Source organism: Cetorhinus maximus, chromosome 9, assembly GCF_964194155.1.
Source record: "Cetorhinus maximus chromosome 9, sCetMax3.hap1.1, whole genome shotgun sequence".
Taxonomy (NCBI): domain Eukaryota; kingdom Metazoa; phylum Chordata; class Chondrichthyes; order Lamniformes; family Cetorhinidae; genus Cetorhinus; species Cetorhinus maximus.
In genome coordinates this window covers 109,728,497-109,755,421 of record NC_135887.1, presented here as the reverse complement: position 1 = coordinate 109,755,421, position 26,925 = coordinate 109,728,497, and the positions used below count along the sequence as shown (strand labels likewise).

The window sequence follows — 26,925 nt, the reverse complement described above, 5'->3', positions numbered from 1 at the left end:
TTGTAAGGTATGACTCCGTGAGGATGACTATGTCAGGCTGTTGCTTGACTAGTCTGTGAGGCAGCTCTCCCAATTTTGGCACTAGCCCCCAGATGGTAGAAAGGAGGGCTTTGCAGAGTCGACAGGGCTGAGTTTGCTATTGTCGTTTCCGTAGCCTAGGTCAATGCCAGATGGTTCATTCTGTTTCATTCCTTTTAGGCCTTTTATCAGTTTATTACAACTAAGTGGCTCTCTAGGCCATTCCAGAGACGGATCTGAAGTCATATGTAGACCAGACTTTTAATTCCAGATTTTTATTGGATTTGAATTCTACCATCTGCCATGGTGGGATTTGAACCTGGTTCCCCAGAACATTATCCTGTGTCTCTCTGGATTACTAGTTCAGTGACAATATCACAATGCCACCACCCCATGTACAGGAATCAATAACAACAATTGGGCAGGTCCAAAAAAAAAATGAAGAACCAAACGGATTGTTAGTTTTCATCTTAAAGGGGATGGAATACAAAGTGGTGGAACTGATTATACAGTTGTGCATTGTTCTGGTTGGACCCCAGCTGGAATAACTGCGTCCAATTTTGAGCCAAATACCTTAGGAAAGACATAATGGCCTTGGAGGGAGTGCAGTGCAGATTTACCAGAATGATACAGGAGTTAAAAGGGTTAAAATACGATGGCAGTTTGCAAAAACTAGACTTACATTTCCTTCAATATAAGATTAATGGGCGATCTAATAAAATTGCCTAAAGTGGAGTTGATAGTTGATAATATTTTTTTTCAAAGGATGTGAGCTACTAGTGAACACCTCTATTAAATTTCTCCTCAACCTCCTCTGCTCTAGATAACTTGGGATTGTTCTCCTTAATCTGTCCACATAACTGAAATACCTCATGACTTGTAAATCTTCTCTGTGCCCTTTCCAAGGCCTCGACTGTATGGTGTCCAGAACAGAACACAACTTCTTCTGAGGCCTAATCAGTGATAAAGTTTAAGTATAATTTTGTTGAGGTGGAAGAGGAGGGAGCACAGTGGGAAGGAGAGAAGAGGGAGGGCGGGAGAGGCAAGGAGGGTTGGTGTGAATAGGACGAGGGAGGAGTAGGAAGAGTGAGGAGGAAGGAGGAGGAGGGAGGGAGGTTGGAGGAGGTAGTGCAGAGAGAATGGAGAAAAAGAGATGTCAGGCTGCAAGGGAGGGTGCTCTGTGTCCTTTCACTGAAATCTCCACTCACAATATCTATAAGCGAAGGATGGCATACTCCATTTTGTGTTGATGGAATCTCCTTTATCTAAAGCCAATCAGAATCCCAAAGACCTCTATCTGAAAAGTGCCAATGCCAGCAGGTTCTTTGGAACCATCCCAATCCCAGTAAGTATATGTTACAGGGCTCTGTGTGATTGGCAGGTTACCATGCTACCAGAAGCCAGTGTTGCCTGTTTGGCGGCATCTGCTCGAGCTGCCAGTACCCATTCTATGGCTGTCATACTGTCTCCTACTCCCAACTCCTTTGTTGCTCTAAAGACTACCAGAGTCCCTCAGCCTACCCTCCCGCTACAAGTGCAAACTTCCTCCATCTTTTTTTCTTCCTCTCTATGACCTGTGTTATGTGGTCTGAGTGAAACATTTTCCTGAGTGGAAATAAAGTTAGCTTTTAACCAAATTTTTCCTTTGCCTGCTCTGTCCTGAGGTGCCAAGTGCCACTAGGAGCATCTCCATCCATCCTTTATGCAATGCGGGGGGGGAAGTATGAGTCTAAATATTGAACATCGATTAGCAACTTAACCAGGCAAAGCATCAGAGCTGAAGTGGTCTTTATTCAAAATCAAACACGCGAGCACTCTCCAGTAGGGACCCTGCTGGCTGCTGTTTCCTTTCACTGCCCAATGCTGCTGTGACAAATTGCACTATCCACACCTGCCCCAATTCAAATTGGGAATGGGAACACGAGACACCTTCAGTTACCTATTGGGATCTATACTGATCAAAGGCATTGGTTAGATTAATGGCCAATTATTGTACACTGTACTATAACCGTCATTGAAGGGTGAGCAGTCTTACCGTTAGCACAATGTGGTTGTACACAGTTGGGAGTTCAGTCTTAGTAAGGATAAATCCATCTCTGTTTATAGCAAAATTAGCATTTGGTGCAATTTCATATCTTATTGAGGGGTTAATATTCTGCAAAATAGAATTGATAATTAAACAAGATAAGTAATATGTTATATCAGATTCTAAAATTGCATAAGTCAACATACATAGCCAATCATGATCCATCCCTGATCTAATATTCAATTTCACTTTATGACAGTGGAAATTGGATTAGGATCGTAATTGGGATCAGGATCAGGATCAGGATTAGGAGTGGGAGGAGGATGAGGATCAATGGAGAAAACAGTGATACTCTGAAGCAGAAAGCAATGACATAACAGAGGGGGTATTGATGAACGGAGAAGGGAGTATTGATGAACAGAGAGGGGTATTGAATGAACAGAGAGGGGTACCGGATGAACAGAGAGGGGTACCGGATGAACAGAGAGGGGTACCGGATGAACAGAGAGGGGGTATTGGATGAACAGAGAGGGGTACCGATGAACAGAGAGGGGGTATTGGATGAACAGAGAGGGGTACCGATGAACAGAGAGGGGTACCGATGAACAGAGAGGGGTACCGATGAACAGGGAGGGGTACCGATGAACAGAGAGGGGTACCGATGAACAGAGAGGGGTACCGATGAACAGGGAGGAGTACCGATGAACAGGGAGGGGTACTGATGAACAGGGAGGGGTACCGATGAACAGGGAGGGGTACTGATGAACAGTATTGAATTGGCAGAGAGGGATACCACAGGAATGGTCAGTATTTCTGAGTCTCAGACTGTGTTAGGTTGTGCAGATTAATCACATGAAGAATTTTGTGTGTGTTCCCCAAATAAACTCACTGCTTTCTTTTACTTACGTTAGGAAAGTCACAATCCTCAGCCTGAACTCGTACAGGTTTTGCGATTGTACCTTGTTCTATGACAATACTTTCAGGTTCCGCATTTTGTTGTATATTTCCATTATAGGTTGCCTTTGCAAATTTTGGTTGACAGCTGTTTACTGTCAAGACATTGAGAACAACAGTGGTTGTGGTGTATTTGTAATGATCATTTTCCTGGTAAGCCTGTGGGGTAAAATCAGGTGATTATAATCTTAGACAGTCACACTCAACACTGCAGTCTCTCGGGGTCAGTGGGACCTCTTAAGGTCAATGGAGTCTCTTAGGGTTAGTAGTGTCTCTTTTGGTCAGTAAGATCTCTTGAGGTCAGTGAGGTCTCTCAGAGTCAAGGGGGGTCTCTTGGGGTAAGAACCCTCATGATCAGTGGGGTCTCTTGGGGCAAGTGGCACCCTTCAGGTTACTTGTAATCTCCTGGATGAGTTTTGAACGCTTAAAGAGGTTGAAGAAGGGTTTTCTGGATTTTTCCCTACTAATTGGTCTGGTTATTTGCCTGTTTTCGTCATCTCTCCCAGGACATTATGTTAGTCTGTTAGATAGGGAGTATTTGAATCTGATTAAACAAGACATCACAAATATATGGCTGGAGAGGCCAGTAGGTATTTTCCTATCCAGTACAGCTGTTCATTTCTGTTGTTTCAGGAACAGTTTTGCATGGGTCTACCCAATACTCTATAGGAGTGCAGATCAAGGACTGGGTGTAGAAGTTGGCACTCCCTAACTTTTAGTCACTAAAAGTAATCAAAAAAAATTCAAGGACATGCAATTGAGAAAATTAACCTGCATGTCTAATTCTCCAATCTATATTTCCACTAAGCAAGGCTTTGTAGTGAGAATAGAACTTCCCAAAATGTACCATGACCTTTATTCACCCATCAGATGGAAAATCTTGGGGAGCACAGTCAGTATTCCCTTTGAGTGGGATTTGAGCGAGATTGGCTCCTTACCAAGAATGAGTTTTCATCAGGTTACACTACACCAGCCCATTGTGTTTGTCTGCATCATGCTGAATCCTTCACACCCAATGAATGGATTTAAATGCAATCTCTGCAGCAAAGGACCAGCTGGAAAAGTTAGTCTAAGGTTGTGAACACAATCTTCAAAGGAATTTTACAAGGAAAGTATAGAGTTTGTCTCTTTAAATCATGAAAGTGGCTTCACTGAGCGATTGTGCGTGAAAGGAACTAACTTTCACGTTATATTATTGCAAATTTAGTAATTAAAAATGCTCTTTAAACTTGAAGACATAAGGGGTGGTGTACATACCATGACTGTTAGTACAATTGGATTTGGACTGGTTACAGCTTTAATCATCGTTATATCTCCAGTGTTTGAATTAATTTTAAAAGCATTCGTGTGATCCCCTATAAAATAAGAATCAGTGAATGAAAACATAGCTCATGGACAAGTTAACCAACACACGTCACCATCCAATATTAGACATCACCAAGTCCAAGGACTTCTGGGATCTACAGCAGCAAAAGTCATTGTTTCCTGATAGACAGAGAGGAACAGGCATGGAAAAAATTGTCCAACAATAATCAGTCTATGGAAACCTGGGAGAATACCAAATGGATCAGCACCATTGGACATAACTGGGTCAGCTTTAATCTTTAAAAGTAAGAGGCCCAGGGGACAAGGTAGATGGGATCTTAAGTTCTATAAATAGGGGCACAGAATGCAACTGAAAACAAAAAATGTTAAGTCTGTACAAACTACTGGTTAGGCCACAGTTGGAATATTGCGTTCAGTTTCTGGCACAGCACTTCGGAAAGACATCAAGGCCTTTCTAAGGGTCTGAAAGAGATACACGAAGGTGACCCAGGGATGACAGGAGCTAGTTACAAGGAGAGACAAGAGAAACTGGGGTTCTTTTCATTACAATAGATGTGGTTCCATAACAACAGCTTATATTTATATAGTGTCTATAACATAATGAAATTCCCAAGGTGATTCACAGGAGCAATATAAAACAAAAAATGACACCAAGCGACATTAAGAGATATTAGGAGAGGTGATCAATGAGGTAGATTTAAAGGAGCATCTTAAAGAAGGAGAGAGGTGAGGTTGAGAGGTTTTTGGAGAGAATTCCAGACCTTAGGACCCAGGCAGCTGAAGGTGTGGTCACCAATGGTGGAGTGATTAAAATCAGGGATGTTCAAGAGGTGTGTAGAGATCTTGAAGGGTTTTAGGGTTGGAAAAGGTTACAGAGGTAGGGAGGGGTAAGCTCATGGAGGGATTTGAAAACAAGGACGGAAATTTTAAAATTACTGCATTGCTTAACCAGGAAGCAATGTAAGTCAGTGAACACAGGGGTGGTGGGTGAACGGAACTTTCTGGGAGTTGGTATATTGGGAGCAGAGTTTTGGATAGCCTCAAGTTTACAAAGGGTGGAACATGAGAGGCCAGCCAAGACTGCACTAGAATAGTAGAATCTAGAGGCAACAAGAGCAGGGATGAGGGTTTCAGTAGCAGATGAGCTGAGGCTGGGGAAAAGTTGGGTGATGTTACGGAGAATAGAACAGGTGGTCTCAGTGATGGTACAGATAAGCAATTGGAAACTCATCTTGGGGTCAAACATGACACAAAGGTTGCGAACAGTCCAGTTCAGCCTCAGACATTTGCAAGGTAAGAGGGTTGAAGCTGGTAGCTTGGGAGCAGAGATTCCGGCAGGGAGTGATAACAATGGTTTTGGTCTTCCAAATAATTATTTGACTGAGAGGAGATCTGATAGTGAGGATGAGGATTCTGAAGGGTTTTTAAAAAGTTAATCAGGAGGGACAACTTACATTGTTTGGTGGGTTGGGAATTCAAGGAATAATTTCAGATCATCATCAAATAATGAAGGAAAGGTAATCATTATGTTTATATGGAGAGTACGAGTATGTGAAATATCCATCCAGAAAGAATGGGGGAAGCAGACCTAGAATGTCTTTGAAAAGGGAAATGGTTAAATTTATATATTATATAAATTAAAATATAAAGCAGAGAGAATGGGAGTGAGGGACCAAATTCTTACAGTGCTGTAAAATATATATAATTTTACAATAAAGGACAATTCCAAAACAGAAAGATGAAAGCTCAGTTTCTGCTTGTGGTAATTATGGTCTTATCTAATGTGTAAAATACCTTTAAGAAGAATGCTGTTAAGGAAGATCATATGATTTTGAGTAACCAATAGAATAGTAGTGCGGGCTACCTCTGTGGTTAGTTGTCAGTAGTATGGAGATAGGGTTTGAAGTGAAAGCACACATTTAGTTGCTGCTGAGTACCTTTGCAAATAAACATGGGCCAGGATTTTCCCTTCAGCGTGCAGGCGCGCGCCCCACATGCTAGAATGCAAAGTGATGCGCGATGATGTCGGGTGTGCGTCCCATCATGAACTTGTGCGATATTTCGTTCGGCGGGTGCTAGCCAGAATCGGCTGTGCAGCGGCGATAATTGAAAGGCCTTTTAAGGCCATTAACAAGGTAATTAAGTTGAATTTTACGCTGCCCGTCCAACCTAATGGTTGGCGGGCAGGCGAAAAGGCCAAGCGGCCTTTATATTTTTTAGGAAACCTCACCCACGAGCGGGATGAGATTTCCTAAAGCTAATACAAATTAAATAAAAGCTTGCTTTTTCCATTAAAAACATATCCCATCTCATGTGACACAGTCATTAAATTTTTAATGTCATTATTAATTTTTATAAAAAGTACTTCAATCTCCCTGAGGCAGCTCAGTGCCTCAGGGAGATTGAAGCGCTCTTTCGTGCACATGCACGAGCTGTGCTCTAGACCCGGCTCTCCCTCCTCCCTCTGACCACACAAACAACGCTCAGTGCTACCGCTCACGATCCATGCAGGGCGGGCCTTAATTGGCCTGCCCGCTTGAAATGATTGTGAGTGACGCACAGATGTTGAAGGCGACGGGCAATGGTTGAGAGCGATGGGCAATGGTTGAGAGTACTGGATAGTATTTGAGAACAATGGGCAATGGTTCAAAGTTATGGACAATGGTTGAGATTGATGGGAAATTTTGAGAGTGAAGGATAATGGTTGAGGGCGATGGATGATATGTGAGGGTGATAGGCATTATTTGAAAGTGATTGACAATGGTTGAGGGCAATGCATGATATTTGAGAGTAATACAAAATGGTTAAAAGTGATGGGACTCATTAACAGAGACTGATAGAATCATATAGCACAGAAGGAGGCCATTCGGCCCATTGTGCTTGTGCCGGCTCTTTGAAAGAGCTATCCATTAGTTCTATTCCCCATGGCCATGCAAATATTTGCTGTTCAAGTATTCACCAATTCTCTTTTGAAAGTTACTATTGAATCTGCTTTCACTGTCCTTTCAGCCAGAACACTGCAGATTGCAGCAACATGCTGTATAATAAATTTCTCACCTCCCCTCCAGTTGCCTTTGTTAACTCAAGACTTCACTATTCCAATGCTTTCCTGGCTAGCCTTTTATCTTCTGTCTTTCAGAAGCTTAAACTCACCCAAAGCTCTGCTGCCCTTGTCCTAACTCACATCATGATGGAAGCAGAGGTGATCAATGATTTCAAAAAGAAATCGGGTGGGCAATTGAGGGAAATAAACTTGCAAGGCTGTGTGAGTAGAGCAGGAGAATGAGGCTGACTGGATTGATCCACAGAGAGCCATCATGGGCTCAATGGCTCTTTCTGTTGTTACAATTATGAACTTTATGACATTGTTATGGTTTGTACTGTGTGTCTTTAATTTTAGGTTAAAATGAAAGGGGTGATGTGGCTATTCCGAAGTCTGCCTGACAACAAGTCTGGCTAGTCGAGGGACAGGCTGATAAGGTGTGAAATTCTGACACCTGGGGGCAAAAGGCAAGGGCAGCTGTGCTAACCGTAAATAGACTTGTGGATTCCAAGCGTTTGGGCAGAAGAAAGAGAGGGAGGAAAAGAGAAGCTGTTGGTTTGGTCAGCAGAGAGAAGAGGCTGTGGCTGCAAGCTACCAAGACCGGATGCAGGGGGGAGATGGTCTCCATTTGAAATGACACATTCCACAGCCATCTTAGGAATCCTGGAGATTCATCCTGGCACGGCCATAGGGAAAGGAGAATCAAGGGAGCTGCTGGTAGTGGATTTAAGAACTCGCCGAAAACTGAGAGAAGTGCCTGGAGGCAGTCTACGACTCAGCGAGACAGGAAAACATGAACCTATTGGAAACTGGAAGTGACTGTTGACTGCAGTAAGGACAGTAATTCTGGGTAGGATATTGAGTTCAACAAGCAGGGTGGGGGGGGTGGGGGGTGGGGGGTGGCCCGCTTGCCAACGCGTGAAATGATGCGGGACGACATCAGGCGGAACTCCCAACGTCACCCGCGTCATTTCAATTTTCAGGTTGGCAGGGCCCAGCTGCATCAGCTGTGCGCCCGCCGACCTGTCAATGGCCAATTGAGGCCGTTTAAAAACTAACTGAAACGCTTAAAGGACCTGCCCGTCCAACCTTAAGGTTGGCGGGCAGGCTGGGAACCCTGGCGGGCTTCAGAAAAAGCATGAAGCCTCCATCCACGGGCGGGATGAGGTTTCAGGTATGTTTTTTAAAAATTTAATAAAAGTTTAATTAAAAGTGATGGACATGTCAGGGAAATTTTATTTTTCTATTGCTGAATTTTTGAATTTGGCGCCGATCTCCCCGAGGCAGCACTTAGCCTCAGGGAGATGGGTGCGCTCTTTCGTGTGCATCCGCGAAAGAGCACGCTCTTGGCTTAGGGAATCCACCCCCCGCCCGCACAGGGAACGCGTAGCGCTTCCTGGTGGACGTCACACTGGACGGGCCTTAATTGGCATAAAATGGCGGCACGCCCCTGATCGGAAGCGCGCCCGCATGCGCCTGCTCCTGAACTTCCCCCCCCTCCCAAAACGGGGAGAGAATTTTTCCCTCTGTGGAGAGTGTGATGTGTCATAAGTATAAAAGGGGACCGTTCATTTCTATAGTTTAAAGTATAAATTGCCTACAAAAATAGCATTTAGTTAATAGGGCTTTTAGTCATTTGTTACAGTAAAAATCTTGAAACACGAAAACGTGTCTTGTCATCCTTTTCAGCTATTATCTGGAAGTTTAAGTTTCTTTTAAACATTATTGTTCTTTACAGGGATCATAACACTGTGATGTAATGCATCTATGATTCGATGACTCCATGACTCTTATATCTTCATGTAACTGAAATCTCTCAGAATAGAATAGAATCAGAGAAAGTTTATGACACAGGAAGAGGCCACTTGGCTATTGTGTCTATGCCAGTCAAAAAACTAGCCGTGAACAACTCATCCCTCATTCCAGTAAATTTGCTCTACACTCTCAAAGGCCTCAACCTCCTTCCTAATTGTGTGATGCCCAGAATTGGACACAATGGGCAGTATTTAATGCAGATGACAGGGATCTTACCCACTGGCTGGAGAGCCCCCCATCGCTTCCATTGGGAAGTCCTGCTGCTATTAAGTGCTTATCAGGGGCTTAAGTGGCCAGTGGCAGGCCTTCCCTGGAATCAAGGGGGCAGAAATCCTGCCAGCCCTAGGGCTGCCAGCTAATTAGAGCCCGCCAGTTGCATGCAGTGCCAGTGGAGCAGTGCAGCTGCTGGCGATATAGCCTGTGTAAGGCCCAGGATCATGGAGACCTCCAGACTACAGGTGAGTGAGGATATGGGTCGTGGGGCAGGGGTCACAGGAGAGGGGGGGGTGGGAGGTCGGCAGCCAAGACAATGGCAGGTGGTGGCTCTCAGTGAGCCCCTCCCCACTTCCTGATGCTGGGATCCCCATCAGGCCTGACAATAGGAATTCCTGGGAGTTTGCAAATAAACACGACAGGTTTAGCTTTTCAGGCTCCCTGCATGGTGATCCAGCATACCAACTGCCCGCTCAAGGCCCTCAATTAATGGCAGGGTGAGAAGGCTGACCATGCGCCTTCCCTCCCTGACTAAATGGGGGCAGAGGAAGAATGGTGGGGAGGTCCCCGCCCACCAACTTCCTGCCTCATTTAGAAACTTCACTGCCTCCAAGCATGCATCGGGTGGGGAGGGTGCGGGCATTTACTCCCAATACTCCAGCTGAGGCCTCACTATTGTTTTATAAAGGTTTACTATGGCATCCTTGCTTTTGTACACTGTGCCTGTATTAATAAAGCCAAGAATTCCATATGCTTTTTAAACAACCTTGTCAATGTGTCCTGTCACCTTTAAACATTCGTGTACATACCCAGATCTCCTTCTTCCTGCACCCTCTTTAAAATTGGACCAAATGCAGATAATGAATTAAATCTATAACACGATTGATGATGGACCTCTTCCTGCTAACTCACCACCTATTATTCTATATTGAATTGCTGTATTGATTCCTTTATCACCATCAACAGCTTGAATCTGCTGAGGATTCAGTTGCAATGGGCCAGTCTGCAATAAATAAAGGGGGAGAAATTAATGAGATGTGAGAAATGTGAGCGACAGAATACAGCTTAGAAAGTTCCGAGTGACAGAATGCTACCTCAGTCTTGTTTTGTGTGATATTTCCCACATAGGCTGCATTGAGGCAGATGTTTGCATTGGAGTTAGGAATGGGAGAGCAGGGTTCAAACACTGGAGGCTTGTTATCTTCATCCAGGACACTGATGTTAATGGTCAGTGATGCTTTGGTCGAACTAGTACTATCTGGATTGTCCTGTAATGATGAGAAGATAGAAAGGCCTTCATTTTATTTATAACACCTTTCACTCAACATAGCATGTTACAACAATAACAACAACCTGCATTTATATAGCACCTTTACTGTAATGAAACGTCCCAAGGCACTCAACAGGTGTATTATGGAAGAAAGTATGACACGGAGAGCCACGTAGGTTTTAATGAATGTCTTAAAGGAAGAAAGCTAGGTAGAGAATGGAGAGAAACAAAAACAAAAATTGCTGGAAAAAAACTCAGCAGGCCTGACAGCATCTGTGGAGAGAAAGACAGAGTTAACGTTCCGAGTCTGTATGACTCTTCTTCAGAACTAAAGAAAAGTAGAAATGTGGTGAAATATATACTGTACAAGGGGGAGTGGGACAGGTGAAGCTGGATAGAAGGCCAGCGATGGGTGGAGGCAAAAAAGCGATTGCAAAAGATGTCATAAACAAAAAGTCAAAGGGGTGTTGATATTAGCTAAAGGAGGTGCTAATGGTGACATTAAGAGTAGAAAGCAGAATGAGCAAGTGGCAGATGGCCTAGTTGGGGTGGGGTGGGGACAGTGTGGGAGAAAAGATTGAAATAGGCTAAAAGGTGGAGATAAAGCAATGAAATTTTAGAAAATAATAATAATAAAAATAGGTGGGGAAAAACTATATATATAAAAATTTTAAATATATATATTTGAAAAAAGGGGATCAAAAAGGGGGTAAGGATGGAGGAGAGAGTTCATGATCTAAAGTTGTTGAACACAATATTAAGTCCAGAAGACTTTTTGATCCCCTTTTTTCAAATATATATATTTTAAAATTTTATATATATATTTTTTCCCTTTCTATTTTTATTATTATTATTTAAATTTATTTCCATTCATTGTTTTATCCCCACCTTTTTTCTCACACCTTCCCCTCCCCCCACCCCACCCCCACTAGGGTCACCTGTCACTTGCTCATCCAGCTTTCTACTCTTAATGTCACCATTAGCACCTCCTTTAGCCAGTATCACCACCATCAACACCCCTTTGACCTTTTGTTTGTGACATCTTTTGCAATCTCTCCTCTGCCTCCACCTATCACCAGCCTTCTATCCAGCTTCACCTGTCCCACCCCCCCTAAAACAGTATATACTTCACCACATTTTTACTTCTCTTCAATTCTGAAATGTTAACTGTCTTTCTCTCCACAGATGCTGTCAGACCTGCTGAGTTTTTCCAGCAATTTTTGTTTTTGTTTCAGATTTCCCGCATCTGCTGTATTTTGCTTTTATATTAGAGAATGGAGAGGTTTAGGGAGTGAATTCCATGGCTTGGGGCCTAGACAATTGAAGACACGGCCACCAATGGTGAAGCAATTGAAATCAGGGACATTCAAAAGCCCAGAATTAGATGAGTGCAAATATCTTGGAGGGTTTTGGAGTTGGTGGAGATTACAGAGATTTGGAGGAGGGAGGTAATGGAGGCATTTGAAAAGAAGGGTAAGAATTTTAAAATCAAGACAGGGCAGCGAGTACCGGAGTGATAGGAGAATAGGACATACTGCGAATTAAGATACAGACAGCAGAGTTTAGATGCCTTCAAGTTTACAGAGGGTAGAATGGGGGAAACCAGACAAGAGTGCATTGGCAAAGTCGAGTGTAGAGTTAACGAAGGAATGGATGAGGGTTTCAGCAGCAGGTGAGCTAAGACAGGTGCGAAGAGGGCAACATTACGGAGGTGGAAATAAGCAATTTAATGATGGTGGAAATAAGCAATTTTAGTGATGGTGGAAATATAAGCTCGGAAACTCATCTCGGGATCAAGTGTGACATCAAGATTGCGATCAGGCTGGTTGAATCTCAGATTGCCAGAGAGAGTGACCGAGTTGGTAGTTAGGGAAGGGTGGGAATGGAAACCAATTGCTTCTGTCTTCCCGATATTTAATTGGCGGAAATTTCTGCTCATCCAGTACTGGATGTCAGATAAGCAAGTCCGATAAATTAGGAACGGTGGAGGAGTCAAGAGTGGTGGAATTGAGGTAGAGTTGGGTGTCATCAGTGACCATATGAAAACTAACACCATGCTTTTGAATGAAGTCGGCAGGGGGACAGCACGTAGATGAGAAATAGGAGGGGGCCCAGGATAGAGCAAAGCAAAATGCTGTGGATGCTGCAAATCTGAAATAAAAGCAGAAAAAAAACTGGAAAATGCAGCAAGTCTGGTAGTATCTGCGGAGAGAAAAACAGTGTTAATGTTTCAAGCCTGTATGATTCTGAAGACATTTATCCAACATTTTCTGTTTTTAGCCCAGGATGGATCCTTGGGGGACATCAGAGGTAATCAGAGGAATTATGAGTAATTCTCTGGCTACAGTTAGATAGATAAGAATGGAACCTGGTGAGAGCAATCCCACCCAGCTGGATGACACTGGAGAGGCATTGGGGGAGGATGTTGTGGTCAACCATGTTAAAGGTTGTATACAGGTCAAGAAATGCAAGGAGGGGAAGTTTACATTAATCACAGTCACATAGAATGCCAGTTGTGACTTTGATAAGAGCTGTTTTGGCACTTTGGCAAGGGTGGAAACCTGATCGGAGGGGTTCAAACATGGAGTTGGCGGAAAGAAGGGATTGGATTTCGGAGGCAAAAACACGTTCAAGGACTTGTGGAATGTTTGCAAGGATGGTGGAGTCAAGGACTGTTTTTCTGAGGGGTGGGTGATGATGACAGATTTAAAAGAGAGAGAACCATTTACAATATTGAATAATATGGGAGCCAGGAGGGAAAGTTAGGTGATCAGTAGTATAATGGGAATAGGATCGAGGAAACATGAGGTGGGCCTCTTGGACAAGATGAGCTCAGAGAGGGAATGAGAGGAAATGAGGAGAAACTAGAGAAACATGTGAGTATAGGGCTTGGGGAGAGAGAGTATTAAAGAAAGTTTACAACCATTATTACCTCACAACCAAGGAAATACTTCTGAATTGTAACCACTGCTGTAATATAGGAAATGTGACAGCTAATTTGCATACAGCACTCTCTCAGCACTGACCCTCCAACAGTGCAGCGCTCCCTCAGTACTGCCCTTCCTATAGGGCAACACACCCTCAGTACTGCCCCTCAAACGGTGCAGCACTCCTTCAGTACTGGTCCTCCAAAAGCGCAGCACCCCCTCAGTACTGACCCTTGATGGTGCAGCGCTCCCTCAGTACTGACCATCCGACAGTGCAGTGCTCCCTCAGAACTGACCCTCTGACATTACAGCTCTCCCCCAGTACTGACCATCTGATAGTGCAGCATTCCCTTACTACTTTCCCCCAAACGGTGCAGCACTCCCTCAATACTGCCCCTCCGAAAATGTAGCACTCTGTCAGGACTGAACAGGGAGCATCAATAGATTATGTGCTCAAGCCTCTGGAGTGGAGCTTGAAGTTGCAAACCTCTGACTCAGTGGTGAGAGTGCCACGCACAGCTGACATAACAAAATATGCAAATTCCAATCATATAGGCTACTTAGGATCTCACAAATCCTCCAAAATATCATTATGAGATATGTATCAAAATCTCACATCGGCAGATAAAATCAGCTGCAAAGTCTTGGTCTTTTCATAATCTAACGCCTTCTTGAGAATAATCTCCGGTGTGTTTCTGGTCTTTAAGCGGAAGTACTCTGCTCCATCCTACAAAAAGCACAGTAATATGTAGATTAATTGAGTTCAGTGATGGTACAATACTGTATATAGCGCGGTGAATAGAGGTGGCCCCTGAGCTGGGAGTCAGCACTTACTGTGTTTTGATCCAAACTGTAGAAGATTAGGTCGCCATCAAGATCGGTTGCTGTTTCTGTTGTCCAGGTTTTATTCACAGGGAAGAGCTTCAGCAGAGAGAGAAAACAAGGGGTCATAAATCACTGCATAAATAGCAAGGAGCTGGTCTCTATATCAAGGGTAAACTAATTTAGTAATAAACCCCTCTTGTTCATCCTAAGTTCCAAATTCACTGTGGGACACAGGAACAGGAGGAGGCCATTCTGCCCATCCACCGGGTCTGCCATTCAATTTGAGCACAGTTGATGTGGATCAGCCCTTTTTGCCCCTGCCATTGTACAAATTATGCAATCTATTGATCTAAGAGCTTTCCACACACTCCTCTTCCCATGCTCACTCATTCTGATGAAATCTAGACACATTGTACAAGCACTCACACAAATTCATTAATTTTCCAAAAAAAACTAGGCTATGCTTCCCCTTCCTCAGCTTTTAAGCCTCACAAAACCTAAAGGCTTTTAAAACTCAGGTTTGGGCTTACCTGGTCAGACTTCCTGATTAATCTCTCTTCTCAATGTTAATGCCTATCCTGTAGGGCTGGGCCCCTCCCCTGGGACCCCCCGTGGGGCTGGGCCCTTCCCCTGGTGCCACCCCCCCCAACCCCGTGGGACTGGGCCCTTCCCCTGGTCCCCCCTCATGGGACTGGGCCCTTCCCCTGGTCCCCCCACTTTGGACTGGGCCCTTCCCCTGGTCCCCCCACCGTGGGACTGGGCCCTTCCCCTGGTCCCCCACCATGGAACTGGGCCCTTCCCCTGGTCCCCCCTCGTGGGACTGGGCCCTTCCCCTGGTGTCCCCCCTTTGGACTGGGCCCTTCCCCTGGTCCCCCTGTGTACAGTGTACAGTGGCAGCATTGATTTAAAGTTGACTGAGTGACAGGAAACAAAGAGTCTTGGTGAATGGTTGTTTTTTGGACTGGAGGAATATATGTAGTGGGGATCTCCAGGAATTGTTATTAGGCACCTTGCTTATCTTGATATATGTATGTATTAATAACATAGATTTGAGTGTGCAGAGCATGATTTTCAAAATTTGATGCAGAACTTGAAAGTATTGTGAACTGTGAGAAGGCTATTGATAGACTTCAAGAGAATAGAGACAGGCTGGTGGAATGGGCAGACACATGGGAGATTAAATTTAATGCAGAGATGTATGAAACATAGCAAGATAGAAAATAGGAGCAGGAGTAGGTCATTTGGGCCTTCAAGCCTGCTCCACCATTCAATATGAACATGGCTGATCCTCTATCTCAACGCCATACTCCTGCGCTCTCCCCATATCCCTTGACACCTTTGGAGTCTAGGAATCTATTTCCTCCTTAAATATAGTCAGGAACTTGGCCTCCATAGCCTTCTGTGGTAGACAATTCCATCGGTTCGCCACCCTCTGAGTGAAGAAGTTTCCCTTCATCTCAGTGCTAAATGGTCTACCCCGTATCCTGAGACGGTGACCCCTTGTTCTAGCCCCCCCAGCCAGAGGACACATCCTCCCTGCATCCAGTCTGTCCATCCCTGACAGTATTTTATACGTTTCAATGAGAACCCCTTTCATTCTTCTAAACTCAGAAGAATACAGGCCTAGTCGGACCAATCTCTCCTCATACGACAATCCTGCCATCCCAGGAGTCAGTCTGGTGAACCTTCGCTGCACTCCCTCTATGGCAAATATACCCTTTCTTAGGTGAAGTGATACATCTTGGTAGAAGAACAAAGAGCGGCGTTATACACTAAAGGATACAATTAAAAGAGGCTGCAGGAGCAGAGGGCCCTGGGGGTACATGTACCCAAATCATTGAAGGTGGCAGGCTGAGAAAGCATTTAACAAAGCATAGAGCATCCTGGATTTTATGAATAGATCCATAAGCAAGGAAGTTATGATGACCTTTTAAAACACTGGTTCGGCCTCAACTGAATCTTGTCCAATTCTGGGCACCGCACTTTAGGAAAGATGTGAAAGCTTTGGAGAGGGCGCAGAAAAGATTTGTGAGAATGGTTCCAGGGATACGGACAGAATGAGTGCACCTTGGTCACCATACTGGACATTACATTGACCATGTGCAAATATTACATTAGAGTGAATGGAAAAAGAAATGAAATAGTCATCTTACCTCACTAATGGTTAAATTCAATACATCCCTCGGGAACGTGGCAGGATTGTCATTGACGTTGACGATCTCAATAATTAGGTTTAGAGTTTCCTATAAATGAGAGCTAATTATAAAATCGCATCAATCAAAGAAAGGCTTCGACATTTAATATGTTTCTTGTCAATAATAATTTTTAAATGCTTGACATTAACTGGATAATTAAAAGCTTGTAACCCAGATGTTCATGTGCAACATATATCATTACGGTTTGATTTTAAAGGGGGTGCAGGAAAAGAGAGGCCTGGGGGGCGTATTTACACAAATCATTCAAGGTGACAAGACAAGTAGAGAAGGCTGTCAAAAAAAAGCTTACTGGATCTTTGGCTTTATAAATAGAGACATAGAGTATAAAAACAAGGGAATTGTGTTAAACTTTATAAAAGACTGGTTCGCCCTCAGCTGGAGTATTGTGTTCAATTCTGGGCGCTGCACTTTGGGAAGGATGATAAGGTCTTGAAGAGGGTGCAGAGAAAATTTACTAGAATGGTACCAGGGATGAAGAGCTTCAGTTGTGTTTAGAGACTGCAGAAGCTGGTTAAGAGGAATTTTGATAGAGATGTTCAAAATTATGAACTATTTTGATAGGTACAGACTTAAGATGATTGGCAAAAGAACCAGCTGCGAATTGAGAAAACATTTTTACACAGTGAGTTGTTATGGTCTCGATTGCGCTGCCTGAAAGGCCAGTGGAAGGAGATTCAATAGTAACTTTGAACAGAGAATTGGATAAATACTTGAAAAGGAAGCATTTGCAAGGTTGTCGGGAAAGAGCAGGAGTGGGTCATATTGGATAGCTCTTTCAAAGAGCTGGCATGAGCATAATGGGCTGAATGGTATATCATTCTATGATAATAAAAATATTTATTATAGTCATATTGGTCTAGGTGGCTGCAGAGTGCTTGCATTTTGCACAGAATTTAAACAGATTTTAAATAGCTAAAGGAGGCATTTAACTTACCAACGCTGATCCACAGGCTAATTCGACGATCATAACATTATGCGTTAGATTCTGCCAGACAACATTGTACACATCAATATCAAACAATAAATGGTGCTCTTTTGTCACTCTTAACTTTATATATAATTACTAAAAAAAGTGATTACTTTTTAAAAAATTCATTCATGGGATGAGGGCGTCATTGGCTAAGCCATCCCTAATTGCCCTCGAGAAGGTTGTGGTGAGTGGCTTTCTTGAACCTCTGCAGTCCTTGTGGTGTAGGTACATCCACAGTGCTGTTAGGGAGAGAGTTCCAGGATTTTGACCCAGCGACAGTGAAGGAACGGCGATATATTTCCAAGTCAGGATGGTGAGTGACTTGGAGGGGAACTTCCAGGTGGTGCTGTCCATTTGAGAGAAATGTTTTCACAGAGAGAGTGTCCACAATATGTTCAAGAGCATAATCATGGAACATTCACATGAAAACATGCTCACACAATATAGACTTATGGATTCATGGAGTATAACTTTGAAATGAACACTTTATCTTAAAACAGAATTGAGAATGGTCAATTTTTAAAAATCAAAATCATGTTGTGAGGTCAGCTGACCTTTTCTTTGCTGATAATGTACATGGAACTACACAAGGCTCTGGAACTAACCTTCATGTCGGGACATGACATTAAAATGCAAACAGATGTTAGGTATCTAATTGAGAAGTCACTAAAATGGCTCAAACCATTCCCATGGTTAGGGACTGCCCTTATCCAAATAATTAAATAAACTAGTTCACAATACTTCTGGCAGACTTTTCAGCTGCGGAGTGGAATTCCAAACAATGGGTGTGAAAAAACCCCTATTCTATCAAACCGATATGTGAACAGGTGAAACTCGGAGTGCATTGTCTGACAATAGCCAAGTCATCAGAGACCATTTATGAGGACAATGAAAAGCAGATACTACGGTCACATAACAAAAACCAGGCTTTTAGATAAGGACATTTAATAAGTCACATTTTTGGGAGCAGAGGGAAGAAAGATCTGGACCAGCAAAATGGACAGGACTCTGCCTAAGATCCATCAGTAGCAGAGGATTCAGGTTACCTAACTATTTGAAGAATCAAACCAGGTTTTCAGGTGTTTTACTGCAACTTCACTGGAGTGAAGCAAGAGAAATCTGCTACACAGTTCTGCTACACACAAGCAGTAAACCACTGCAAACCTATCTTCAACAACCTCCAAACTCTATTTCTTCAGCAGACCATAAAGACCTGCAATGTTTCAAGACTTCATCTCAGGAGAAGCAAGTGTGGCAGTGAACTTTTGGACTTTTAAGATTTAGGTGCATGCTACCTCTTTTGTAATCATCCTCTTTTCCTGTGTGTGTGTGTGTGTGTGTGTGTGTGTGTGTATCTGTGTGCGTGTGTATATGTGTGTGTGTGGGTTCGGTTGTGAATACATTTCAGGCGTTGAGTATTAAACATTTATCCTTTTAGTAAAATTTATGAGAAAACCTGTCATATGTCTGTTCTTAACAATTATAGTGAGGACCTCTTGTGGCACAGTTGTAGCATCCCTGCCTCTTGAGGCAGAAGCTCTAGGTTCAAGTCCTACTCCAGAACATGATGGCCAAGGAAGGTGAATTCATAATGTGGCCAAACAGGTTGGGTATCAACTTGTAATTCCTTCCAAAATACACCAATGGCAGGCAGTAAGAACAGAAGAGATTTCTGGTTAACCATGCAATGGAAAGAAATTGAAGTCTCTACCATCACTATCCATAGCTCCAAACTACAACATGTATGTAAGAGTGTATGTTGGGGGTCAGTTGCTAGATGGCTGGTGTGGATCAGATTGGTGCCAATGGCATGGGGTTCAATCCTGTCTGCTTGCCTTATCCATGGTGGAAATTGTGGCACTTTGGGCAGAGAACTGAAGAACAGTTACAGTGCTCAAGGGGTTAAAACACATTTTTGCAGTCGAGAGGTGGAAAAAGAGGGAACCATCCTTTGTCCCCTCTCTGTAACATTGTGCAAATCCTTGCTGTTGCTCTTTGTTCTACTTGCGTGAGATGCTGAGCTACAAGTCCTATGTGGCTTGTTCAATGTTTCACATTCCAAAACATCTTGGGCGGAATCATCCCAAATTTGCACTAAATGCGGTAGTGAGCAGGAAAAATGACGTATTACCCGCTGGCTGCAATGGTGACTTTTCACGCTGTATTGTCGCAATCCTGCTGCATTAATTATACATTCCTGGGAAACACGCCATTTCCATGGCGGACGGACTCTCATTCGCTCGACATGCCATCACCTCGCCGCTTCCTCACACTGGACGCCATATTTAAAGTGCAGCTGCGCGCACACCTCTCAATGCTTCTAGCCCAGGTCTGCAGCATGAAAGACATGGCCCCAAAAGGCAAGAAAACTGTAGCCCTCAGGTTTAATGACGTGTCCCTCGAACACCTTTTAGACACAGTGGAGGCCCGCATGATGTCGTCTGCCCCTCCTCTGGCCGCAGGATGGGCAGCAACATCACCAACCCGGTTTGGGATGCGTGGTAGCAGCGTTAAGTGTCAACGCCCTGGAAAAGAGGACAGCCACCCAGTGTATAAAGAGGATGAATGATCTCCTCCGTTCCGCCAGGATAAGTCACCCTTCTCATCACTCTCAACTCACACTCTCACAAACCCATCACACACCAACAGAGATCTCACACATCAAGGGCAACATCACTAACTCTCACACATCCTCACATCTCCATCGGGCTCATATCCTCTGGAGCTCACGTCCTCATCCCATCCATGGCTCTGCTTACCACACATACATTCCACGCAGTGCCATGTGTCCTGCTCACACTCTCCCCATCTGATTTCAAGCAGGAGAAGCTGGCTCACAACAGCAGGAAGAGTTCCCAGGAGGTGGAATGGCCCACATTAGACCCTTCACTTACTTTGAGGAGTGTGCCATCGTGCTGACTGGTGAAAACATGGGCCATGCCAGCGATGATGGTGAGGTCAGCAGTGAACACCCTCATGAGGACCTTGCGCCACAGCATCCATCTCAGTGCAATTGTGAGCGCTCTCTCTCCTGCTTTTGACTCTGCTGCCATGCACTAATTATCTCTGCCTTGGTTCACAGGCAGCCCTGCCAAGAGACCGACACCCTCAGCCAGCCAGTCCCTCAACTCCATCCAGGTCCTCACCTCCAGCCAAGAGGACACATCCTCCATTGAAGAGCTGGAAATAAGCAGCCTGGAAGACCCATCACAGCGCTTACCCACGCCCTCCACCAGCACAGACACACACTTCGGTGGGATCTAGATCTAGAGCAGGCTCGGGTTCACAATCTGGTGGTCACCTCATGGACACATATCCACAGCAGGAGGAGGTAGGTTCAGCCAAGCTCCCCGGCACTCAGAGGACTGCTGGGGAAGAGGCATCTGTCAGGTCCGAGTCAGTTGATGAGCCTCTTGCTTTGGCCTTCCAGCTCGTTGTGGAGAGTCAGCAGAAGGTGAGGAAACGTCATGCAGAGCTTTTGGAAGCTACACGAGTTAGAGGAGTACGACCACCTGCTCTCTGAATTGGTGCCACATGTGCAGATTTGGAGCTCTCTATGGGGAGGATGATGGACGCCATGGAAACCCTGGTCCAGCAGAATGTGGAGATGTGTGCAGACCTGCACTCCATCACGGGAGCCATGGGGGAGTTCCTGCAGTGGCAACGCGAGAGGGAAATGGGGCACCTCAACATCCCTCCACCTGCTCACTCCCCTCAAAGAATCAGGCTGGGGCGCTGAGGCACCTGAAGGGTGGCAGAGGGGCAGGTGGACATCTCTGGGTCATCCACTCAGGAACTTCAGAGGCTGTCCACTCCCTCTGAGCCCCCTTTGCCTGTGACCCCCTCAACCTCATCCTCTGTCACCACAGAAGGAGCAGCCGGCCCATGGGAGGACAGCCAAAGCAAGCCGGGCCCCCCAAGGCCTCGGCTCTCCAGAGGTTATCAGAGGCAACAGGGCCAACCATCGCACAGGCTGTCTCCACCCCTGATGCAGATGTCAGAGCAGCCACTAAAGTCTAAGAGTTCAAAAGCTAAGAAATTCTGGTCATACGTGCTTGCATGGGTGAACACAATTTGTCACTTTACAATCTGAAAATATATTCACTTTCCCTGAATAATATGCAATGGCGTCTTTCAGACATGCTGCGCAAGTACTCTCCCTGCATCCCCCCAGTAGCAGTTCAGCTGCATACAACCAGACCACGAGTGATTCTAGAGGGAGAACTGTGTGTGTAGGAGGGCCTTTAGAGCCTCGTGCAAGCACTCTCCCACTCATGTGGATCCTTCCCGTTTCACACTCATCTCAATGTCCGAGCATTTTCAATGCTGCCTGCTGGGATTCACTTTCAGTTGTCCATCTAAGCTGAGCTGCATCTCCGCCCTCCCACTGATCACACTCCCATGCAGCACCTGTTCTCACCCACCACACCTCTCGTTTCACTTTCGATTTAGCTAGCATGGTGTGGCTAACATTTTTCGTGCACTCCCCTGTTCTTTCCCCTCCCCCAGTCACCCATTTCCTTTCCCCCATCACAGTCGACAACCCGCCCCAGCCCCGGTATCACCCTCCACCTCCCCAGCATCACCTACCAGCCACAGCCCTTTTCCTTCAGGGATGTCCAGGTGAACGTGTACATTCACTTCTTCCCAAAAACCCCCACCCCCAGCCACATTAACCTCCCGACCTCCTCCTTCCCACCCCCAACGGTCTGTGTCTGTCGCCAAGACCCCACCAACCACCCCTTCCGTACCTTCTACTGATACCGTCGCACCCTCAACCTCCCACCCTACCACCTCACTCTGCCCTTGGTCATTCTCACCATTCCCTCTCACCACGCCCACCCTCAGTACACTCCCCAGAAGTCAGTCATGGACTCAACAGACGCTTCCCTTGCATGTTCACTGGAACCTCCTTCCCTCCTGGAACCTCCTTCCTCCTCCTGAAGTCCTGCCTCCTTCCGAACACCTTCCTCCACCTAACGTTCTGCACCCCTCCAAACTCCTTCCCCTTCCCTTATGCCTTCTTCCCCTCTTACACCTACCTCCCCAGTTGCCATCTTCTGCCAATTATCTCCTTCTCCCTCCCATACTTTCTGACCCCCAACCTCACCCCCCTGGCACATTTGTTTCCCCCCTCCCAGGCATGCCCCACCCTGACACCTGCATTCCTCCCTCCCAACCTGATCGCCCCCTGGCAATTTTGTTTCACCCCCAACCTCACGCCCGACACCTTCATCCCCCCCTCCCAAGCTCACCCCCTCTGACATCTTCATTCCCCCACCAACCTCACCTCACCTCCGCCGACACCTTTATTTCCCCCCTCCCAACCTCACAGCCCCCTGATACACCTTCCTCTCCCAGTGGAACCCAAGTTTTCCTCTCCCACCCCCGGTACATTTTCCTCTCCCAGCCTGCCCTCAGTGTGTTGAGCGAGATTAACACTGGTCGAGAACGTGTCATACTCTAATTTGAAAAAAATAACTGTCTATTAAATAGGTAAAGAGCATGTTAGCCCTTATTACAATGGAGTTGGTGTAAAAGAGTAAAGAAGTATTGCTGCTATGATACAGAGCTTTGGTGAGACAATACCTGGAGTACTGTGTACAGTTTTGATCTTCTTACATAAGGAAGGATAAACTTACCCAAGAGGGAATGCAATGAAGGATTTTTCCCTGGGATGAGAGAATGGTTATATGAGGAAAAAACTAATAGAATGGGCCTCTTTTTTTGCAGTTTAGCAGAATGAACAGTAATCTCATGTCGAACTAAGTTATAAAAGCTATAAGATTCTGTGAGGGCTTGACAGGATAGACACAGAGGATGTTTCCGATGGCTGAACAATCTAAAACTAGGGTTCATAGTCTCAGGATAAGAGGTTAGGAACAGGAGGAGGCAATTTAGTCCCTCGAACCTTTTCTACCATTCAATGAGATCATGGCTGATCTGCGACCTAACTCCATACACTTGCCCTTGCCCCATATCCTTTAACACTTTTGGTTAATAAAAATCTATCAATTTCAGGTTTAAAATTAACAGTTGATCCTGCATCAATCCTGCACACATCCTTTGTGTGTAGAAGGCTTTTCTAATTTCACCCCTGATAGGTCTGGTTCTGATCTTTATAATATGTCCCCTAGTCCTAGACTCCCCAATCATCAGAAATAACTTCTCTCTAGTCTATCTTGAAAACTTTGATCAAATCATTCTTAAACCTTCTAAATCAGAAAATAAAGCCCTAGTTTTTGTAATCTTGCCTTCTAATTTAAGAGTTAGAGCCCAGTATCGTTCTGATGAATCTGCACTGCATCCCATCCAAGGCCAATAAGTCCTTCCTAAGGTGTAGTGCCCATATTTTCTCACAGTTCTCCAGGTATGATCTAATCAGGCCTTTGTATTGCTGAAGCAGGATCTCTCCCCCCTTGTATTCTAGTCTTCAGGATATAAAGGGCAGCATTTCATTAGTGTTTTTGATTATTTTCTGTACCTGTTTATGACATTTTAATGATCTATATGTACCTGGATCCCCAAGTCTCTATACCTCCACTGTTTCTAGCTTTTCACCATTTAGAAAGTCACCTGTTTTATCCTGTTTAGGTCCAAAGCGGATGACTCACATTTGCCAAAACTGAAATCTATTTGCCACAATTTTCCCCATTCATTTAATGTTATCACTTTGGGACTGAGCGGAGGAAAACTTTCTTCCCTCAGGGGCTTGTGAATCTTTGGCACTCTCTATCCAAAGGGCTGTGGATTCTCGGTCATTGAGTACATCCAAGACAGAGGTCGATAGATCTTTGGGCACGAAGGGAATGAAGGAATAGGGCTATAAGGCAGGGAAGTGGAGTTGAGGTAGAAGATCAACCATGATCTTATTGAATAGCAGAGCTGCCTCGAGGGGCTGTATTGCCTCCACCTGCTCCTATTGCTCATGTTCTTAAATGTTTCTGCACTCTCCAGACACCAGTGCATCCATCGTATCCAATATTGAGGAGGGGCTGTGCTTTCTGGCCATCATATTGGGAGACTGGGAAACCATTTAGGGCCTGACACTGCCTGGTGGAGCACATTTTCTTGAAAGTCTTAGATTGAATTTCACACCTATGTCGACTCATTGTAGAGTTCTCAATCACTGAAAACAATCTGTTTCTCTCTACTCAGTTCCACCTCAGCATTATTTTAAACTTCTCTGTCACACCATCCAATCTCCTCTGTTCCAACAGAAACACACTCAAACCCCTCAGCTTCAATCATTGACCACTGGCAGAGATTGGGAGCTCATTGGGCGCCATGTGTCAGCTATGTATTCCAGAAACTAGGCATTTGTTGAGGGACTCAGAGTTCAATCGTACTCCTTGCAATTCTTTAAATAAAATGATCAGAATCCCAGGTCACATTTGGCTATAACACACAACTGTGACATGCAACTGATGTGGAGTCTGTCACCTCCACATCATTGTTACACAGCACCTTTGGGAGAGCTTGTAGAACCAGATCCCAGAGGGAGTCAATAACTCCAGGAGATGTAGGTAGCTATTTGGATGCAAACACAGAATTCACTCGCCAACACTGTCTGGAGCCCAGTCTACCTGAGACTGTCTGCAGACCTGATTCTATGGGACTGTCTGGGGCTCGTGTCTCCCTGGGGCAGCCTGAAGTTTTTATCTCCCTGGGATGTCTGGGTTGGGATTCGAGCTCTGCATCTTATCACTCAGGGTCAGAAATAGTTACAACTAAACTAATGATTTTTTTGCTGTCAGATAATTACCTCAAAATCAATTGATTTTATGAGCTGCAGTGTGTCCCCGACTACAGCAACAACAGGTGGATCATGCTGGTTCAATATTTTAACAGGATGCTCCCGTACTGTTATATTACTGATGACAAAGTCTACTGGGTTATTCTCCTCGACACGTATATGTTTTTCTGGAACACAGCAAGCTGAAGAAAGAGAGAAATAACCTTTTGTGCAAATAACTTACAAAGAAAACAATTGTTCACATGTTATGTGAAAAATACAGCTTACCTTCATTGAAAGAGCATTCTAACTTAGCAGCGACATTCAGCTGAAGGGCTGCTAACAGGATGAACAGCAAGGCAGAAAATGTGAAGCTTGAATCCATTATCTCACAAACACTGAAAACTCTCCCCTCAGTTCTCTAACTAAAGAATCAACAGTCCCCAGTTACTGAACCCAAACCGTCCGAGCCTCAACTGCTTTTTCTGTTAATGCGTTGGAAGGAACCTGAATCTAAATGTTCTGAGGGAAGTGGGTGTTTGTGCTAACCACCTTGTCATCCCAACCTTTGCTTCATGTCCTAATCACTTTATTACTGACCTGCTTATCCAATCACAGTCAAATGGAAAGTCATAAAAGCAGATTGCAAGTTTTGCATCCCTCTTTGACACGACACTGCTGGTTAAAGGGTAATGAGATTCAGTCTCTGTTCAAGACGTTGTGAAATGCTTTTTCCTATCAGTCAACAGACAGGAAAGTACATTTCCTGATACAGTCCTGATATATTCCTCAGGTCAAAGTATCCAATATCTTACCAGAAGTGGGATCTTCTCCCTTGACTGACCTCAAACTTGTGCAGTGTATATTGTTTCCATGGGGAGAACTTATACAACTCCTGACCCCGCTCGCCGCCTCCCCCACATCCACCTCCCCCCCCCACCCCCGCCCCCACCAATCCCGGGAGAAGGCTGGCAGGCAGCCAATAAATAGCCACTTAAGAACCTACTCCCTCCACCAGTGATAGTCACCAACAACGGGATGCCCTTGCCACATGGTAAGGCCTTACGAACCCCAGCAGCCTTGTTGCATGCTGGAGGGTAAGGAGACCCTCCTGTTCGGGCACCTTTCTGCTGGCGACAGCCTGCTACTGCATAGCGACTCACTAAGTGCTGTTATCAACTCTATACTACCCTCTAAAGTTCAGACCAGTATCTGAGCTAGTGGCTGCGAATGTCAGATCAAGATAAAAGCAAAAAACTGCGGATGCTGGAAATCCAAAACAAAAATAAAAATACCTGGAAAAACTCAGCAGGTCTGGCAGCATCTGCGGAGAGGAACACAGTTAACATTTTGAGTCCGTATGACTCTTCAACAGAACTAAGTAAGAATAGAAAAAAGGTGAAATATAAGTTGGTTTAAGGGGGGGGGGGCGGGGTGGGGTGGGACAGGTAGAGCTGGTTAGAGGGCCAGTGATAGGTGGAGATTACTAAAACGGTGGTGATATTAGCTAAGGAATGTGCTAATTAAGGGTAGAAAGCAGGACAAGCAAGGTACAGATAGCCCTAGTGGGGGTGGGGTGGGTGAAGG

General features: G+C 44.9%; 1 protein-coding gene across 3 annotated transcripts in view; it reads right to left on the bottom strand.

Annotated features, from left to right (window-relative positions):
- The window catches only part of cdhr5b (cadherin-related family member 5b), a 69,928-nt gene extending 43,742 nt beyond the window's left edge, over window positions 1–26,186 (bottom strand). For all 3 annotated transcript variants that reach the window (XM_078549332.1, XM_078549333.1, XM_078549334.1), the window contains exons 1-11: window positions 25,627–26,186; window positions 25,369–25,541; window positions 17,568–17,618; window positions 16,571–16,660; window positions 14,427–14,513; window positions 14,209–14,319; window positions 10,490–10,663; window positions 10,308–10,398; window positions 4,256–4,353; window positions 2,951–3,157; window positions 2,054–2,173 (exon numbers count right to left, since the gene is read on the bottom strand). In XM_078549332.1, the coding sequence (XP_078405458.1) occupies window positions 2,054–2,173; window positions 2,951–3,157; window positions 4,256–4,353; window positions 10,308–10,398; window positions 10,490–10,663; window positions 14,209–14,319; window positions 14,427–14,513; window positions 16,571–16,660; window positions 17,568–17,618; window positions 25,369–25,541; window positions 25,627–25,723 (1,299 nt within the window). In that variant the 5' untranslated portion in view covers window positions 25,724–26,186. The remainder of the gene's footprint in view (window positions 1–2,053; window positions 2,174–2,950; window positions 3,158–4,255; window positions 4,354–10,307; window positions 10,399–10,489; window positions 10,664–14,208; window positions 14,320–14,426; window positions 14,514–16,570; window positions 16,661–17,567; window positions 17,619–25,368; window positions 25,542–25,626) is intronic.
- Between the last annotated feature and the right edge of the window lie 739 nt (window positions 26,187–26,925).